The sequence below is a fragment of the Uranotaenia lowii genome, chromosome 3, assembly GCF_029784155.1.
Source record: "Uranotaenia lowii strain MFRU-FL chromosome 3, ASM2978415v1, whole genome shotgun sequence".
In the NCBI taxonomy this organism is placed as follows: Eukaryota; Metazoa; Arthropoda; class Insecta; order Diptera; family Culicidae; genus Uranotaenia; species Uranotaenia lowii.
This window is the reverse complement of record NC_073693.1, coordinates 141,412,416-141,432,212: the sequence shown is the minus strand read 5'-3', so window position 1 is coordinate 141,432,212 and position 19,797 is coordinate 141,412,416. Positions and strand designations below refer to the sequence as shown.

Genomic DNA, 19,797 nt, shown 5'->3' with positions numbered 1-19,797 from the left:
GGACTTTTTTCATTCGGAATCAGCTACTGGTGATTTCGTAAAATATTTCGACTTTATTTTTCAATATTGAGAAACTAGAATAAATTATCTATACAATGAATTAAAATTCATCGAAATCGGTTACAACAATTTTCCTTATGAAAGTTTTTTGTTTTTTCTTGGAATAAAAAAAATGTAGGAATTGGAATAAATATTTTTTTTTACACAGGGTGAGAGTTAATATTTTTTTAAACCTTTAAAGTCTGTATTGTTTTTATTTACATTCTGGATTTGATTGGGGAGATTTTGAAAGAGGTTCTCAGGATGCTTTTATTTGAAGTAAAGATGTATCGTTACAAAATTCCAAAAACAAAAAACAAAATTACGAGCCATCAATCTTTAAAAAAAAATCAAATTTATTGTAGATGAGTGTGGAGTTAGTAAGGAGATATGTGATATCGGAATAAATGCCAAAAGGTCATTTCATTTATTTATTTATTAAGAACATAGAAATACACTGACGAATTACATCTACTTTGTAAGAATCGTTATTTGCAAATTTTAACGTTTCTTTCAAGCGTGTGTCCAAATTTGTTAATGTTGATAAATACTATTGCTATAATTTTAAAACCTTGATCGAAGTAACGGCCAAAAAGAAATCTTCTGTCCATAAAAACATTCTTTACGAAATAATAATTTATAACAAACCACTCAGAAATTTAAAGTTTAAGATTTGGAATTTTGAAGCAAGAAATTTTAGGGAAAATAGAGAGTATTTACTTTAATTTCATAACTTAAGACACGTTGAAATTAACCATTCACTTACGCAGTGTACTACCGAAACATGCAAAAACAATCGACTAAAAATCTATCGATAGATTTACCTAAAATCTACTGACTTCTGCTGTCATTTCTGCATTTGAGTTTGCTCAAGTTCGGGATCAACTCATCAATCAAATAAAATAAATTTAATTTTCATTGAAGAGATGATCAAACTCAGATCATGTTAGAAATTGAAGCTTCTACATATTTCTATGAGCAATCAGTTGTTACACTACTATATCTGCTAACTACTGATAGTGCAACATCATTAGCATGTGTCTAGACAATCTATTCGAATCTGGCAACTGGTGAAGTTATAAGAATTTATCCTATGTACAAAAGTAGCTGTCATTCGTTCTGCTGGGCTTAACTAAACTAAGAGCTAAAGGGTAAATTTCCTAGAAATTCGCTGTGCGAAACCTTACTTATGCAATTATTTAGGTGCGCGTAGCTGTTTTGTTTGTTCTACATAGTCGAAATCGTTTGAATGTTAAAGCTAGCTACAAGAACAGAAAAAAAATCGCAATCTCTCCGCACGAACATTTCTAATCTCGACTGTTCAACGCATTCTCACGGCCTATAGAAGAAAGAAGAGTTTGAACTATAAGACAAGACTCACGACGACTCGCTCAACATGCATTCATTCATCGTCCTAAATGTTTGAAAACAAAAAAAATAACACCGTCCTAATTTTGAATACTACTGTAGCCGGAGTTGATATGCACATTTCGGGATTTGCTATTAACGGGATACACGTACATGGGTTTCTGATCGAATTTAACAACCGTTTCGACATTTTCCGAGCCCTCGGCTTCTTCGTCATCGAGCTCCACCGACGATCCGGATGTATCATCCTGGATGCTGTAGAGATCTTCGTCCTTGCCATTGTAGACGGCAGCGGTGGATTCCATTTGTTCCAGGATGCCGGTGTCAACGATCGGAACTTCCTCCAGGTTCTGGGATCGAGCGTTCTCCTCGGCCACTTTAACGAAAGCCTGCGACAGTTCTCCGTTCAGGTGAGTTACGGCCTTCGAAGAGATGTCGTACATGAAGATTTCCTGCTCGTTTTTCAAGTTCCTGTGGATGGAAAACAAGAATAATTTTAATCTTGGTTTTAAGTATGAGTGTTGCTAATCGGAGAAGGTTAATCAGAGCATAAAACTATCTTTTCTTAGAGAGAACATTACATAAACAAGACGGAACCATAAAAGCTCAAATGGACTCGTTGGTAAAGATTTTGAGGATCATGTCCTTCTTTGCAATGGAGGTTGTTGGGAAAGGGTTATTCCTGGTGGAGAATACTCGCGGAGTAGAGTGGCTCTCAACGCCATTTGAGTTGGTGTATTTAGGATAAAGATGCCAGAATTTTTCCCGTACATATCCCGGACAAATCTAGGCTATTTCATCTTAAAACCTGGCAACATTCAAGCATTTGATTTCCAAATGGTCGACCAATATCCAGGCAATATCCACGAAAATTTGTTCAAAACCTAGGATTTACTCATCAAAAATCAAGAAAACAAAACTTGAAAAAAAAACTTGTTCATCACAATTTATCAACGGATTCTGAATCGTTTTTTAGGTTATCAAAAAAATTTTCATGATTATTTTAAAAAAACTTGCTCCACAAATTACGTTTTGAACGCATAAATAAAAAAAAATTTGCAACAATTTTTTTTTAAATTGAATATGAGAATAAGAATAAATCCGGCCAAAATCCAAGCTTATCCAATGAAATTCGGGAAACTGGTCAATTTCATATCAAATATCCGGGTAAACTCGGATAAAACCGAGCTATCTGGCAACCTTAATTTAGGATGACGTCAGAAATCGTTACGTTAAGTATCGTGTGCTCTCGATTGACACATAACGAATTTCGAATCCTTGTGAAGAAGTTTGAACTCAAGTCGCCTCCGAAAGGAAATTTTCGTGTGTTTAACCTTGATGCTCCATGAAATAAGATCTCGAGAGAAGAGTTCAGGTTTCGAATCAACAAGATGCGGGTATGCGAGTTTAGCTCGAGTCATCAAATTCATAAGGAGGGGTTGGATTTAGCTCGTAGAATTACAGATCAGGCTTCGAGTCTTCAACAGGAGCGGTTTGTGCCGGAGCCTTGACTCTTGAGTCATTGCAAGGATAGTTTGATTATTATGTCTTCGTATGAATATCTGAAAGTGGTTTTATCTAAGAGTATGCCGTGGAACGAATTGGAGCTAGTAGGGCCTCTTACTATTAAAGGATAGTACATCACCTTTGACACCTCTATGACTCAACAGCAATAAGCATCTCCTCGCGCAGGAAAATGTTCCACCAGAAATCTGTCAGACTACCTGAATCTTAACTCTATTTTCGGGTCTAATTTATACAAAAATCGAACTAAAGAAACCCCAGACAACCAGAAGTGGTAGTTTATTTTACAGATTATATCGTATAGAATGAAACTCATGCACCTACAATGTGCGGCCCATGCATATTCTTTATCGTTTTCAAATGCATTGCATGATTTTATTACGACAATAAAAGAGACTGGTATTTATGTACGTATGAACTCGAGCTTTGTGTACGACAATTTGCAAAAAATCCGTAAAACGACTGATATACGATGATCAACCGTGATTGACAGATTTTGTCATGTTATGCATAAAATAATTCGAAATAAAGATTTGTTTTAACATGAAATATTCATATAATCATAACAACCAGGTGTTTGATCTTAGCAGTAAGTACATTTTCATATCAAACAAGATTGCTAAAATGAGAATAATATAGGATAAAAGTTTAAGGCTAAAAACCCTCTTTGAATAAATGTACAACAACAACAACAACAAATGAGAATATAATCACTCATTTTAGCAATCTTGTTTAAAAAGATAACATATAAAATGTCGGAAGAGTGGTACCTACAGTCGATTATTTCAGCGATACAAAAGTACTGAGGTATCTGCTGCTAATAAAAGTTCTTCCCAGAGTGTTCACATTGAGCGCAGCGGCGAAATATTTCTACCCGAAATCCAAGGCGATGCTGTATTCAATATCGTACCTATCGATGAAAATTAAAATTCACACGAAATTTCCGATAGTGATCAGGAAACCTCCGAAAACTGTAAGATACTGTTGTTATACACCTTATGCTTAAATTACAGTCTTATTTTTTAGCTGGCAGCACAAGACTAGTTGATAAAAATCGAAACTGGTCTACCGACTTCCATATTACCCACGCTGCTTTGAGCTCCCTTGTAGGAATTCTAAGCTCTGACTTACATCTAAATCTTCCGAGCGATGCCCGCACCATTTTGAGGACGCCCAGAAATCGGAGCATAATCAGTATGGGGAATGGTGGAAAGTATTGGCATCAGGGTGTTGAGAGCTGCCTGCGCAAAGCATTGACTTCAATTAATAAGCCCTCATCAATATCGCTCAACATCAACTCTGCTTGCCACTTGGAGATCTATGCTATACAATCATATATAACTGCATTGATTCGTAATAATGTTCATGCAATCGTATACCTATGCAAATTAATTCGCATGTCTGATTTCGTAAAACGTATTAGCTGGCAATCGTAAAAGAATGCAAATAAGTGCAATAAAATCGTTTATGACAATGAGACATCGATGATTGAAATCGTATTTCAGGAGGATGTTTGACGATTTAAAAGATTTAAGTTATAGAAATATACGATTTGCTTTTGGTTTAGTGCCTTTGAAGCAAATCCCCTTGAATTTATATATTCCAGATAGAGTCGAGGAACCATCATGAGCTGCAGATCGTATCGTCAGGAGATCAAGTCCAGGTACTATAATTACTCCATGAACGTAGCAAAAATTCAGCAATCAGAAAAATAATAATTTGTACGAAAAAACTTGAATTTGACAGCGAAAAACGCATTTCTTTGAAATAATCTTATTTTATTCAACTGATGGAAAATGAGAGCCCTGCACTCTAGTCGCAGAAGACGACCAAATAAGTCGTCAAACATTCCATATTGTTACGAAAAATGTCATATATAAAGATATTCCCAATCGCATTTTGAGCGAAGTTGAAACTATTAGCCAGCAACTCCCGGATATGTTTAGCTCAGTCGTAGAAGACTCCTTTGACTAGGTCTCAGGGTCGGCCTACGGCTGGGTAATCGGAGGGGAACGCGGACAAAATTTACAAGACAAACTGTGGGTTTTCGAAACAACAAGAACAACAAAGCAGAATTAAATTACGGAAAAATTACTTTTTATTAAAACGGAAAGAAAACTGCTTTTAAAACTTAACTTTTTGATTTTTCAAATTGGCTTTTTATTCAAGCTACTGTGTAATGTTGTGTGTAGGGTGTGGGTTGGGCTGTGGTCGATGACCGTTGCGGTACGTACCGATGCTGATGGTCGTCCTCTATTTCGGCGTTCAACTTCCGGATACCAATAGGTCCCCAAAATGGCGGCGGGGATTGGCTGAGGGATCACGCTTCCCGTGAATTACCTTTTGCTGTTTTGATGGTGCTGGTCAGGCGTTGACCAGCGGGTAAGGGTTTAAACGGCGTCTTCCTTCCTTGACCCAATCAGCGGGCCACGGCAAGACCGTATTGACCGCGCTGAGAAGGGCTCTCCTTTGGAATTAGAGACTCGAGAAGCTTGTCTCGAGTCCCGAGAGATGGGCCTCCTTGACGATTATGGTTCCTTTCTGAACCAGAGGCCAAACGTCCTATTACGGTTAGACGTAGCCCGCTACAAGCGAGCTAGGCCGAATCGTGCGACGGTGACGAAAACGGTGAACAGCAAACACAAGAACTTCGCACAAATAAATAACGATTGTGGGTTCAAAACATCACAAGACTCAACAACACGGAGCTTGGACAATCACGTCTTCATCGCACGAACGCCGGAAGAAATAGGAGACTGAGTCAACGACTCTTCTTCTTGGGTTTCCGCTCCACATTCTTCTTCCTCACTCCATCTAACTCGTTTGGGCGAGTTATTGTAGATTGCATGCAACCCACATGCAATGTCGACCTTGCGAACTATGTTGCTTGCAGCCTTGCTGCTGATGACACCACACGCCCAACTTAAATCTAACAATTATGTTTTTTTGTTAAACCTAACTTCTAAATAATTATAATTATCCCTAAACCTAACTAAATTTTCAAAACAAGACGAAAAACGACAGTTTGACAAATATTTAAAAACAAATTAAAAAAAAGCATCTGAGGCATTTGTAACGACGGTTACAAAGTCTACAAGATTACAACCTCAATCATCTATACGATGATGCAAATTGTCATATTATATTCCAAAAAGAATCAGAGTAGTCGTAAATGATTCGCATGACAAATCGTGCACCGTATAAATGCCGAAGAATCTTAATTCAATATAACCCAAATCAAGAATATGTGAGCTAATGTACCTATATGGCCTCCAATATGATACGTATAAACTGGTTTTGCTGCATTATATTCGATATGTTTACACGTATATTTGCACGTATATTTGTGATGCTAATTTGAAATACCCACCAAATGGTTGTCTGAGATTAGATCCAATCTAGTGAAAAAACTGTCAACCCCACTCGTGTTCTATTAAATGTCAAACGGTTTAGAACTCCGTTGTATTGGATCCAAATCCCATCAGTTTGGAACCAATCCTTATACCAGTTCTAAAAAAAAGTTTAGTATCAACAGGTCTAATGGAGTGCAGTGCAGTTTGCTTTGGTCGGAATTTGGGTCTAAACCTAACAGCCGTTACCACGGATACAGGACATATGTCAACCTTCATACAGCCAAAAAAAATTCTCAAAAGAAGCTCTGTTCCATTTTTGGCAGCATTGCGCTTCCGGAAGACGGCATAGAGAGTACAAAAAGGAAAAGTGCGCCATTGAGGAAAAAAATTTCTCACATTCTCAAAACTAATCATGTCTCAAAAAAAAACAATGAATTCACTATCTTAGGCTTGCCAATTTTTGTTTTTTTTGTTTTTTAAGCGAGACATTTTAAGATAAAAAGCGGGAGACAGCAAAAAAGCGAGACATTTAAAAAGTTATTAGAAGAAGTCATGGTATGAATGATTTTAATTAACATTCTGGGCGTAAAAGAACGGTGATTTTATACTTGAATATGAAATTTTATAATCAACAACTTCGCCATAGCTCAGTTGCTAGAATCCCTGGTTTCAGATATAACGTTCATCGTTTTAAACCCAGGAGTAAACATCGACGAGAGTTAATTGTTTTCAATGCCTTTTTGTCAACTGCATCGTTGAATAAAAACTGTGCGAATTGATATAAAAACTTTGATTGAACCAAAATAAGTGGTCGTTAATGAAAAAAATATCAGCATTACAAACGATTTTTTGTGCTTTAAAATCTCAAAATATTTTTTTTTCATTTGCATCATAATTGTTCTTGGATGTCATTGCACACCTAAGGCTTGCTTCATTTGAAATTGGAACAAACTTTTGTTCATAATGTGGCGCTGCTGATGGACGGATTTGGAAGTTTTTGGCGCCCACGTGTCGGGAGTTTTGTCAGCTTCGCGTATGTATTTTTGATATACCACAAATCGACTGTATTTTGTAAACAATCAACATGAAAGCCGAAAAAATGGAACATAAATTGTGGTCTGCATCTAGGCTAGCTAAACTGCTGAAATTGCCCAGAAATACGGTATGCCGCGTTATCAAACGGTATAAGAAAACATTGACGACGATTCGAAAGCCTGAAGGCAATCGTCGGAGTGCAACTGTCGACCGGAAACTGCGTGCTAAGATTTTGAAGACGATTAAGAGGAATTCCAATTTGTCGGTCCGTAATTTGGCGAGAACATTCGGTTCTGCCCATAGTACCGTGGGGAGAATTAGACTCCGGGAAGAAAGCAAGTCATATCGAGCTAGCATACATCCAAATCGGACCATAAAACAGAGTAGGGTAAAATACCTAAATTTCGACAGTTTTTGCTTGTTTTGTTCGGAAAACCATGAAAATAAATTAATTGACTTAAGTTTTTCATTTTAAATATGATTGGTGATATGAATCAGAGTTTTTTCTTCATTTTCTACATTTTTTCTTGATCAAAAGTTTCAAAACAACGTTTTTTTTATCCTTTTACTAAATCCTCTCGATGATCTAGTTTTCGACATTAAATTTAAGTTTTCGACAAAAAAAGTTTTAGTTTTCGACAAGCATATTTCTACCTCCTTTGTTAGCACAGGAATATGAATATTTGCATATTGGAATTTGCTTGTCTACTTCACGGCATTTTTCACACCATGGAAACAGTATATACATACCCAAGAAGATGGGTGTCGAAAAAAAGGTTATTAGGTTAATATTCAGCGCTAGTTTTCGACAGCTCAAAAAATAGTTGAAATTTCATAAAATGTTAGCAAAAATTTAAAATAAATGACCGAAAAGAATTTTTTCAGAACCTTATCCATCCATTGATTTATTTTATTATTTTTTTTTTTTTTTTTGTTTCGATTATAGTCGTTTTACCATCTTTATGGCATTCGCGACTTTATCAACGTTGCAGTTGGCGGATCGTTATTGAAAAACTTATCCGGTACAACTGTGTTCGATGTTTACTCTTGGGCTCGAACTCACGGACATCGGCTCAGAAGACAACAGACTTGCCAACTGAGCTATATCACAAGCCCATTTATTTTATTATGCTTTTAATCGAACAAAAGGGAAGTTTATTCGTGATTCAAAATCTTTCTTATTTGGTCGAAGGCATTGAATTTCACAGGTGATTAAAAATGTTACTTTTAAATTATTAATTTACTACTTTTCAACAACTTATTTAGATAAATTTTTATATTCAACGTATACTAAAGTGGGAGGGCAAAATTGAAAAATATGAACATAGATACATAGCTTGAGCCACCAAATAGAAAAATAAGACTTTCATTGAAAATTTATCGAAAACTAGCTCCTGTCGAAATCTAGAGTATCTACCCTAGTGTGGCCAACATCCTCGCTCGGAAGCTATACATCCAGGAGCTGAACAACTTCGACGGGTATATTCTAATGGACGATGAAACTTGAAATAGGTTTCATCGTCCACTTCAAGCTGACTTCGAGCAAATCCCACGTCCGAAATTCGGGGCTCGTAGGGATGTTCCAGCCAAATTTAAATTTGTTTTCGCCAACAAATTTGCACGAAAATTCATGATTTGGCAGGACAATTGCAGCTGTGGCAAAAAAAAACAATGTTTTCGTTACAAATAAGACAATGACACCGGAACTATACCAAAAAGAGTGTCTCAAAAAACGAATTTGGCCGTTCATTCGATCCCCCGACCGTCCCGTAATATTTTGGCCAGATTTGACAAGCTGTCAAGTCGTTCAAGAATGGGATGCATAGAAAGGGGTACAGTTTGTCTGAAAAACCTGAAAACTCACCCAACTGCCCCCAGTTCCTCCTTGTTCAGATATACTGGACTATCATGAAGAGGAGACTCAAGGCAAAGGAAAAGGTTGTCAAAGACATCAATCAGATGAAGACCTATTGGAATAAGATAGCTAAAACGATGAACAAAGAAGGTGTGCGCTGCCTAATGAGCCGTGTTAAAGAAAAAACTCGAGAATTCCTTCGAAACCGTGAGAATAATTTTATCCGTTAATTTTTTTTCCAAAGTATAAAAAAAACGATACATTTGTATGAAAAGAAGATCTGGAATTCAGTAACTGAAATACAGGCAAATTTTGTTTGTTCTAATTTTAATTTTATTCTAATTTTAAGCTCTCATTTTTTTTAAATTTACTTCATGGTTTTGTTTTATTATAAAATTCACATAACTTTCGTATCAAGATTAAGAACATCTCCAAAATATAGAAATTTATAAACCACTCTAATAAACTCATTTAAGTGTCAAGTGGGCCATTGTTTTAGCAGTTTATTCTTTCTGACGCTATTTTTAAATTCACTGAAAAGCTACAAATTTTGCCATGCAGTAAAAATAGTAAATTGCCAGGATCTAAAATAGGAAAACAACATCACATAAATTGCCAGTCACAAACCAACAATTAATTGACAAGAAACTGAAATATTTCCAACTAACAAACCTAAATTACGGTGATTAATCCTTCATAAAAATTTACAACTAACTTTCAGTTTAGCATACAACTCAAATAGTAATATCTTGGCACCTAAAGCATTAAAAAAAGATATATGCAATGAATGAATAAAATGAGTTGAAGTGCATTCTCAAATAATTAGTAATTCATGTACATGTAATTATGTACAAAAGTACATAAATCAGATAGGGTTTCGTGTTCTGTAAAGATTAAACATATTTTAAGCACTCCAACGAAATGCTTAAATGTGACTATTTGTTATATGATTTCAATCGTCGTAATTTTTTATGATTATAATTTTAATGGCATGTGCTCCGGAATGAAAACTAGAGAGAATTTATTTCATAGAAATTTGAAAGAAAGGTGGATAGACAGGCATTAGTGCGCCAATAGGAGAAAGCTTGATAGGTGTTGCAAATCATATAACAAACAATCATTGGCAAAAAGAAAAAAATACAACAAGAAAATACGGTTCAAAAATTGACACTTGACCAAAAAGTAAGAACGCGAAATAGATAAAATGTGAAATGGGAAAAATCGACAAGTAGCAACTATTCGCAGCAAATCTGAAAAAAATGGCAACGTCGCTAGAACTGTTCTCGCATAAGGAAAGCTCAGTAGGCCCATGGGTTGCTACGTTTTTGCTCGTTTGAAGTGTGCGTAAAAACACGCTCTCAAACCACTGGGCTCGCTATATATGCAGAGGCCGGCAATTCTATTCCAACCGTATGGAGCACATCTCTCAGATTTCCCCTCAGATTTCCCCTCAGATTTCCCCTCAGATTTCCCCTTTTTTGACAGATTTAAGCTTTTTTTTCAGATTTGAGCTTTAATCTCCTATGCTCTCAAGGCAAAAAAAGCTTAAATCTGAGGAAAAAAAGCTTAAAAACGAGATTCACCAAGACTTGTTTAAAAGATGTTGGTCACACGATACATAGACAAATCGTGTAACGTTGCAGGGATCTGTATACATGGTAATTCTCTTTCTGAGTTTCTCATGTGTAGTTAGCTAGTGCAGAGCAAAGGCGGGAGCAATTCATGGGAGCTTTTCATCAACATGCCCTCTAGCCTAAAATTTCAACACCTATCAAGCTTTCTCCAATTGACGCACTAATGCCTGTCTTTTCACCTTTCTTTCAAATTTCTATAAAATAAATTCTATCTAGTTTTCATTCCACCGCACATGCCATTAAAATTATAATCATTAAATGTGACTAGTATCGCAAAATTTAAAAATATAATTCATAGAAATTGGTGATCAAAGAAAAAGAATGCATCCAGTAAGTGTATTATGATAAAGCTAAATTGCCCGGTTTTACCAGGACTTAATATAAAATTTGAAAAAGGCCCGGTCCGGCCCGATTGCCAGGATTTTATTCGGATTTAAAGTTTTGATTTTTTTTTTGTAAAAAAATATATATTTTTGTGCAAGTTTAGTTGAAATGATCATTTGTTTTTGTTGGGCAACTGATTTTCGGCCAAATTTGTCCGGATATTGCCCGGATTTTGGGTTGAAAATTTTAAAATCGAATGCTCGGTTTTTGCAAGGTTTCTAGTAAAAACAGCCCGGATTTTCCCGACCTGGATACGTGTGGGAAAAATTCTGGCAATCTTCGTTGTGATGTTTGTATACAGCCATTCATTCTAATTGATTTAGGAAACCTATTTCTGTCTGTCTGTCTATCTATCTGTATGTCTGTCCGATTTGTCCCGAAACTTGGCCGGTGGAGGTATTAGAGGTCGGAGAAGGTTCCCATTATGGTTTTGGACCCCTTCCTTTCAGAGGACGGAGGAGGGGGACAAATGTTTGTGAGGGTATTTGGGTACGATAAATGATTCTCTGATTATTTGAGACCCCTCTCTTCTTCTCGTGGAAAGAAAGAAAAGGGCGAGGGGAACTCTCTTACAATTTTTTACATAGCTGAAGAATTATTTGAGCAAATGGAAGCAAATTTGGCATTTGAGGGTTTTAGGGTACAAGAAATGTTTCAATGAAAATTTCGCCACCTACCATTACTCCACTGCGAAGATACGAAAAGAGGAAGGGGAATTCCTTACAATATATTGCATAGCTGGAGAACTTATCGGAATAAGGAAGAGAGGAGGGGGCTTCCATATAATTTTTCGTATGACTGGAGAACAAAACGAGCAAATTTGACATAGGAGGGTAAGTAAATACGAGATAAGAAGGAAGAGTGGCTATTATACAATTTTTACATCATAACTCGAGAACTGTAGAAGTGAATGGATCCAAATTTTGTATTGAAACGTGTTTGTGTACGAAAAAGCTTTCTATTGATATTTTGAATCACTTTCTCCTTCAGCGGAAAAATAGGAAAAGGGGCAGCTCCTCATATAATTTTTTCGCACAACCCGAGAGCTTAACTTAAAAAGAAAGCAAATCAGACATGGAAAAGTATTAGGGAACGAGTTATTTTTCTATGGGTTTTCCGCCTTGCAGTGTAGAGAAGGGAGGGGTGGAGCGGATTCCATATAACTTTGTTGCATAGCTTAAGTACTTATCAAAAAACTATGGTATGATTATTAGAATAGCCTACTTCTTTTAACCAGAAGGGATGGGATCAACACAACAGAAATTTTTTGCCATAAATCGAGAACCTTCCAAGCAAAAAAGACTCTTTTTCATAAGATAGGTTGTTTTCACACGAATAATTTGAGACCAATCCTTTTTCTGGGAAAAGTTGGAGCTGGAACCAATTGTGCCATGTGACTTTATTTAGCCACAAACAATGCTACCATTAAGGTAGTTCGTGACCTCTTCTCACTTCGGAGGAGGGTGGAGAATCCAAACCAGTAAAATATACATTTTGCATAATTCAAGACCTCATGAAGCTTATAAACACAAAGCAGAACATTCAGAGCTCGGATTTTTGAAAGGTATAGTAAAGCACATCGGCTAGTTTTCTATAATAAATACTCACTTGGTAACCAGCAACACCACGCTCTGCAGGTCGACATCGGTCTTGCCCTCCCGTTCCAGCCACCGCTTGAAGTTTTCGGTTGACGGTTTCTTGATCAGCTGCTTCAGCGCTTCCCCCGCAATGAACTTAACTTTCTGCGCATCTATTACCGTATCCCTTTCGAAGCGAGACTGCTCAACGGCACCATCCTCTCCATCGTCATCGCTCGCGATGGTTTCCGCTTCCGCGTTGATCACAAAGCTGTTGTTCGGATTGTTCATGATGTTATCCACTGGAGCTAGAACTACAACGCTGCTGATGCGACGGCCACGCAGTTCGGGAACGTCCGGTATCGGGAACTGAGCTCCGTTGATTTTGAGGGGGAGATATCGGTTGTAAGCTTGATTTTCGGATTCTTCATTTTCGTCGGCAATGTCGACCGAGGGAAGGATGGTGGAGTCGTTTTTAATGTACTTGTCGGTGATGTTCTTCTGGGTGTTGGAGTCGAAACGGACGACTTTGAGGTCGACGTTCTGTTTAAGTGGCATGGTGGGTTCGGAGTCGACTTGTTCGCCGAAGACATATTTCACTTTTTTGTCCTTGACGTCGTAGTTTTTGGAGATAAACTTGTCCTGGACCTTTTCGCCGTTGGGTTTGACCACGGAGAGGACGTTCGAGGATCCGGCCAGTTGGGAACCTCCACCGGAGCTGAAGAAGTTGGCGAGGTGCTCTGGGGGCAGGTTTTCGAGGGCGGTTTCTCCGAGCTTGTCGTAGTCGAGGACGCTGATGTCAGCGTTATCAAGAATTCCGGAGCTCAGGAGATGTTCCCGGATGTGATCGGGGACTTCATCCGGGAGGTCTAGGATGGCTTTCTGTTTCTTCTCGGATTCGGTGGTGGATTCGGTGGTCGTTGGACGAGCAGTGGTAGACGGTGAAGTTGGTCTAGGGGTGGTGGGTTGAGTTTGGAAGGTGGTGGAACTGAACGAGTATTGTGGTGGTTGTTGAGTTTTTTGCTGGAAGCTGTATTGCTGTGGTTGTTGAGGTTGAGCTTGTTGCTGGAATTGAGGTTGAGGTTGAGGTTGTTGGGGTTGGGCTTGGCGGAATTGTATCTGGAAGTTGGATTGGACCTGCGGTTGAGAAGGAGCTGGGAATGATTGGGCTTGGTTAGCTGGAACAACTGCGCCACCATTCCAAACGAATTTTGGTTGGACTTGTGGTTGAGGTTGAGGCTGTAGTTTTGGTTGCGGTTGGGGTTGTGGCTGGGGCTGGGATTGGGGTTGAATTTGAGGTTGTTGCTGTTGGAAGGTTGTCCTGGGGGAAACGTTTATCAGTTGGGATACTTGGTTGGCTAGACGATAGCTTTGCTTGATCGGTTCGGAGTTCGGGATGATTTGAGGAGTTGGGACGGCTTGACTGACAAACTGCTGCGGCGTGGGCAGAGATTGAGAAGCGGGAGTAGAGCTGGGTACGAAATTTCTCTGGGAGTTGCTTTCGAACTGAGGGGCGATCGAGTGGCTGATCAGCTCCTGGGAGGGTTGGATGTTAAAGGAGGGACCTTGGGCATACTCGGTGGATACAAAGCTCTGCTTTTGACCGTTATGTTTGATGTGCTCGGTAATGTGAGTTTCGTATTTGGGAACACTTTGAACGAGTTCTCCACCGATGGGGAGGACATTTTGGATGTTGTTCTGATGATCTTGAGCACTGGTGTGGTGTTCTGGAGCCCGAGTTGTTCCTAGGTTTGGTGCTGCCTGTTGCACAAGGCCTCCTTGGATTGGTCGAGCAGGGTTTTCAATGAAGTTTCCTCGGGTTGACACGGGTCGTGGTTGTTCCTGGAATCGAGGTGGTGGAGGAGGAAGATTTTGGATAGCGGGTTTCTGCAGGAATGGACTCTGTTGTTGTTTAATGAAATTGAAGGGTTGGTTGAACTGCGTTTGCTGTTGTTGAGTGTATTGTTGTCGTAGTGGAGGTTGATTGTTGATGTTGTGTAGCGGGATTGGAATAGGTTTGGGTTGCTGTTGATGGTGCTGTTGGTGGTGTTGCTGGAAATCTTGAGGCTGTTGACGAATTTGCTGGGGTTGTGGTACAAATTGGGTGTGTGCTTGGGATGGGTTGCGAAGTGGTGGTTGGAGGACAAGGTTTTGTGGTGGTGGAGGAGGAGCTTGAGCTCTGAATTGTTGTTGCTGCTGCTGCTGTTGGTGCTGATGTTGATGTTGTGGCTGTGGCAAAGGCTGGGGTTGAGGTTGGGGTTGAGGTTGAGGTTGTGGTTGAGCGAAGTTACGTCCTTGGTCGAAAGGTTGGAAGCGGTGCTGTGGCTGGAATTGCTGGAACTGGTACTGATTCTGAGCACGGAATGGAGGCTGTGTAGATGGTCCAAAGTTTTGGACGAAGTTCTGCTGGACTTGAGGAGGCTGCGGGAAGAATTGTTGCTGTTGCTGCGAGGCGTAAGGAACCGGAGTAGGGAAAGATCGCTGCTGCAAGAATTGTTGATGTTGGTGATAGAACTGATCTGATTTGTAGTGGTTGTTTTGGAAATGCTGCTGTCCCTGAGTTTGGTGCTGGTGCTGAATCTGGTGATGAGCTTGAGGATGCGCTTGAGCACCGTTTGGCAAAGCTACGACAGGTTGAGCAACGCTTTCACTTTCTGATTCCGAAATCTGATGACCAGCTTGGTGCTTATCTTCTACTCCGAATGAGATGCGAATTCCACTGTTACTGTGGTACTTTTCCGAATCTGGATTGATGATCGCTCTCAAAGTGGTAGTTTTTTGAGGTGGAGACGGGGTGACTACAATAGGAGTTTGAACCAGGGAAGATGGATCTTCTTCCTCTTCACTCTCGTCCGGGATCGGTTTCAAAGCAGGAACTGGTGTATCCAAAACAATTCCATTTCGCTCGTCCTTATGATACTTCACATAGAATACCTGTACCTCTTCCTTTTTCTTGTTAGAGTTGGGGACAATCGGCTGATGCTCATATGGCGTAGACTCATTGCTTTCCTTGATAATAATTTCAATGATTGGCTCTGGAGCCTCAACATAAACCGGTTGATGGCGATGTTGTGGATGCGGTTGGAAACTGTTCACCGAATTGGAAAGGTCACTTTCAAATCCTAAAAGAGGAAACAAATATTAGCACAAGTTTAAATTAAAAAAAAATGGAAACTAAAACACGTTGTCTTTTGCAGTAAAATATATAACTCAAAAATTTAGCATCCTCGATATATTGCCACATTATTGAACGATTTTTTCCTAACCAATGTCTTACTTCTAAAAATCAAAAACCATCAGAGGATCCAGAAGAATTTCTTCCTGCAATTGTGTAAATTACATCTTTCATATAAAATTTAACATAGAAATGCGCCTGAAGAATGTTATAAGCCATCAAACTTCCAGTAGCGTTATACCCTACGGAGAAAAAAGACGACTGTTGTATCAATCATTTCGATTTTTTAAACTATGAATATAATAGATTCAACTACAAACTGCTGATTGACCTTACAAAATCAACTATGAATATGATAGATTAAACTTTAGTGGTATAATTGATTCAACTGTAAATATGACAGATTCAACTATAATTTTATGATCAATATTAGGCATTTAACTAAAAATATAATAGATTCAATTATACTTTAGATAGATTCAACTACAAATATGATAGATTCAACTACAATTTTATGATTAATAATACGCATTCAACTAAATGCATAATAGATCCAACTATACATTTCTGATTGACCTCTCACAATAGACTGAGTTGATTTTGGGTCATTTTTGAATTTCTCAAACCCTGAGGTCTTTAAAGCTTAGTTTGGTCCAAAACTCATCCACGATTTTCTGCAGAATTTTTAAGTAACGTTTACATGAGTAAATTGGCACTTTTAGGTGCTTTTAGGTTTGTATGGGAAAATTGAATATTCTGTACTGAAAAATCAACATCATTTTTGTTTCTTCTGTGGAACCGAGCCTGCTAATAGTTTTTGTACCAATTTATAAATTCTCTAAAGGAACTTTTACGCTGAACACCTTTGTTGAATATCATAACTTGGTATCTTTTTAGACAAAAAAGGTTATTAGCTGTTTAACAGATGTATGTCTTTTAACATTGATTAACAATAAATTCAATTGACATCCCAAGCAACCAAAAGTTCGAATATCACTTAAGGGACGAACTAATAAGTTCATATATAGCTGTACAAAAGTTCTGTGGAACTTTTTTGCTGTTCAAAATGCTTTTTCGAGGTCCTTGGAACTTCATTCTTTATCAAGTTCAGCCAATACTCAAAAAAAGCTTTAAAGTACTGTTTTGGTTTCTGTTTCTACTTTTTGGGAACTTTAAAGTTTGTATGAAGAAAAACAATCTACTTGTTACGTACTTCTCATTTTTTTCAAAATCAAGTAGCTATCAAAGGGTTGCAAGTCTTTTTGTACAGCTCAATAGTTCGTAAAAAGTCTCTGTTGTGCTATTTTGTAAACTTGAAAGTTTTTAATTAGTTCCAACGGGCATTCAAAAACAACTTCGTATTATAGAAACTTTGAAGTAGATTTAAAGGCTAAAATCTACTTTTTTCGAACTTCAACACGTGTTTGCACAAATAAACACATATCGTTACTTGGGAAACAACTATATGAAGTACACATTAAGTTCCAGAAGAACTTTTTAACAGCTTGAAAGTGGGAATTAAGTAGAAATAAAGAACCTGAAAGTCGTTTTAAAGAAAATCATCCCATCGAGTAAAATCGTTGCCTACTCATGATGTTCATATAGGGCAATAAGTATGGATCTCAACTTTCAAGCGGTGAGCTCGGGTTCGAGGCTTGGTAAGAACGTGTTTTTTAAATGTAATGTGAGTTAGTAACAAATATAGTTGATGATTAATATGAATCAAAATAGCAGACTTGAGAAGACAATTGAAGGAGCGGAAGAGTAATTTTTTCGATTTTTTATGCTGCTTATGAAGAGGATTTTGAAGCTGGTTAGAAGTTGTTTAACGATTTATGCGAACTTTTTGTCAACTTTAAAGTTCGTTTAACTACTTAAAAATTGAGCTGAAAAGAAGTTATATTAGCATACTCGATTGAGCTGATCAAACCTGATAGAGGAATGTTATCCGAACTTTTGGTTGCTTGGAATTACTGCTTGTTCCTCACGGTTCCTGTTTAATGGATCTCTTTAAAGGAAGTTTTCTTCCATTGAGATCCTTATCGTAATCTTGTTTAATTATAGCATACATTTCCTCGCAGTAAACAATAAACTTTTGTGTTCTCAGCGTGATTAAAATTTTGTTCGCGTTGAAGTTTCTTTGTTTTGCTCTGCCAGACGTGCTGAGAACAGTAGCGTCCATTACCAGGGGGCTCAATTGAGCCTTTTGGTGTGGGGGAGTTTGGTGGGCCGCTACAAATAATAAAAAAAAAAGTATTGAATGAAAAGTGGTCATGCAATATCTTGCTAGGCACCCAGCAGTGATGTCAATTAAATTTATTGTTTATCAATGCCAAAAGACATACACCTGTTAAACAGCTAATAACTTTTTTGTCTAAGATGATACGAAGTTATGATATTCGAGAAAGTTGTTCAGCGGAAAAATTCCTTTAGAGAATTTATAAATTGGCACAAAAACTATTAGCAGGCTCGGTTCCACAGAAGAAACAAAAATGTCGTTGATTTTTCAGTACAAAATATTCAATTTTCCCATCAGGGCCGTAGGAAGAACCGGCTCATGGGGGGGGTTTTGGTGACAAAATTTTTCCCAAAACATTTTTGCTAAAACAATGTATACATGAGGAGTAGTTAAAAAAAAAGGTTCATTTAATTATTTAAAGGCATACACCATCTTTGCCGATTAAGGCTTTACAGGTTTGAGTTTTTTACATTTAGAGTGAGGAATTTATTCGTATTTTCGAAAACAAGTTCTAGAAATTTCGTTTTGCCAAGAAGTTTAAAAAAAATAGGGATTAGAAGATTCATTTCAAAGGAAAACTTTTTGTATTTACTTAAATTAGAAAGTAGTAAGCTAATTCTTTTTAAGCATGCCCATTTGAGGCATTTGTAAAAAATTATCAAATATTTACAAATAAAAGTAAGAGATAAAGTTTGCGGTTCAAATACGATTTATTTTCTTCTCGATTAAAATTAAAGATTTTAGTTTGAACCTTTTTTATGAAGAATCTGCAATATGAATAATGTTAAATAAAAAACCTGTAAAATATGTTTTCAGTTGGATTTAAACTTGAAAATAAAATACAAGTTCTTTGGCCTCATAAAATTACCATTGATAATTTAGTTCATGATTATAATCCTGTGAAATAAAAAAAAATGTATTTTTAATTTGTGATTTCTTCTGGTTTGTGCTTCAAATTGACTCTGATTTAATATAAAATTTTTATTATTAATCTTGATTGCGAATTTGAAAACAGTTTTTGAAATTTAAGCTTTAGATAATAATTCTCACCAATTATGAGCTAAAAAGCGAAATTTTGATCAGAATTTTCAACCAATTTTCAATTTAAATTTCTTTTTTGAATTCTGAATTTTGACTTTAAATGTGAATTCTTTCCTCAGTTATTTATTCAAAATTGAGCTTGTGAATCTGAATGAAAATTGCGAATGATGAAACTGTTTAAAATTTTTCAATTCTGGATCAACATTATGAAACTTTCTTTAGTTCCAATTCTGCATAACAAAGAAAGTTAAATTTCAAATCTCAAAAATGGTTTGTAATTCTAAACACTTTCTCTAAATATTCCGAATGATGAGTTTCGAATCAAGATTTTTGCGCAATGATGATCTAAATTGAAGTAACAATAAACCGGATACAGAATCCGAACTCTCATCACAGAGTTTGAGTTTTAATTCAAATTATTTTTCCGCTAATCTCCGGGTCGTGCGAATTCGGAATATTTTTGCCAATATCCGCTAATATCGAAATTTTTAATCAAAAATCATGAAGAAAAACACTTAACATTTGTTTTTCGAAATACATCAGTCGATTTCAAATCGCATATTGAGCTTTCAG

General features: G+C 37.3%; 1 protein-coding gene across 2 annotated transcripts in view; it reads right to left on the bottom strand.

The window, feature by feature from the left end:
• Nucleotides 1-460: 460 nt before the first annotated feature.
• The window catches only part of LOC129757349 (bromodomain-containing protein 4), a 169,945-nt gene continuing 150,608 nt past the window's right edge, over nucleotides 461-19,797 (bottom strand). For both annotated transcript variants that reach the window (XM_055754545.1, XM_055754546.1), the window contains exons 4-5: nucleotides 12,801-15,891; nucleotides 461-1,878 (exon numbers count right to left, since the gene is read on the bottom strand). In XM_055754545.1, the coding sequence (XP_055610520.1) occupies nucleotides 1,488-1,878; nucleotides 12,801-15,891 (3,482 nt within the window). In that variant the 3' untranslated portion in view covers nucleotides 461-1,487. The remainder of the gene's footprint in view (nucleotides 1,879-12,800; nucleotides 15,892-19,797) is intronic.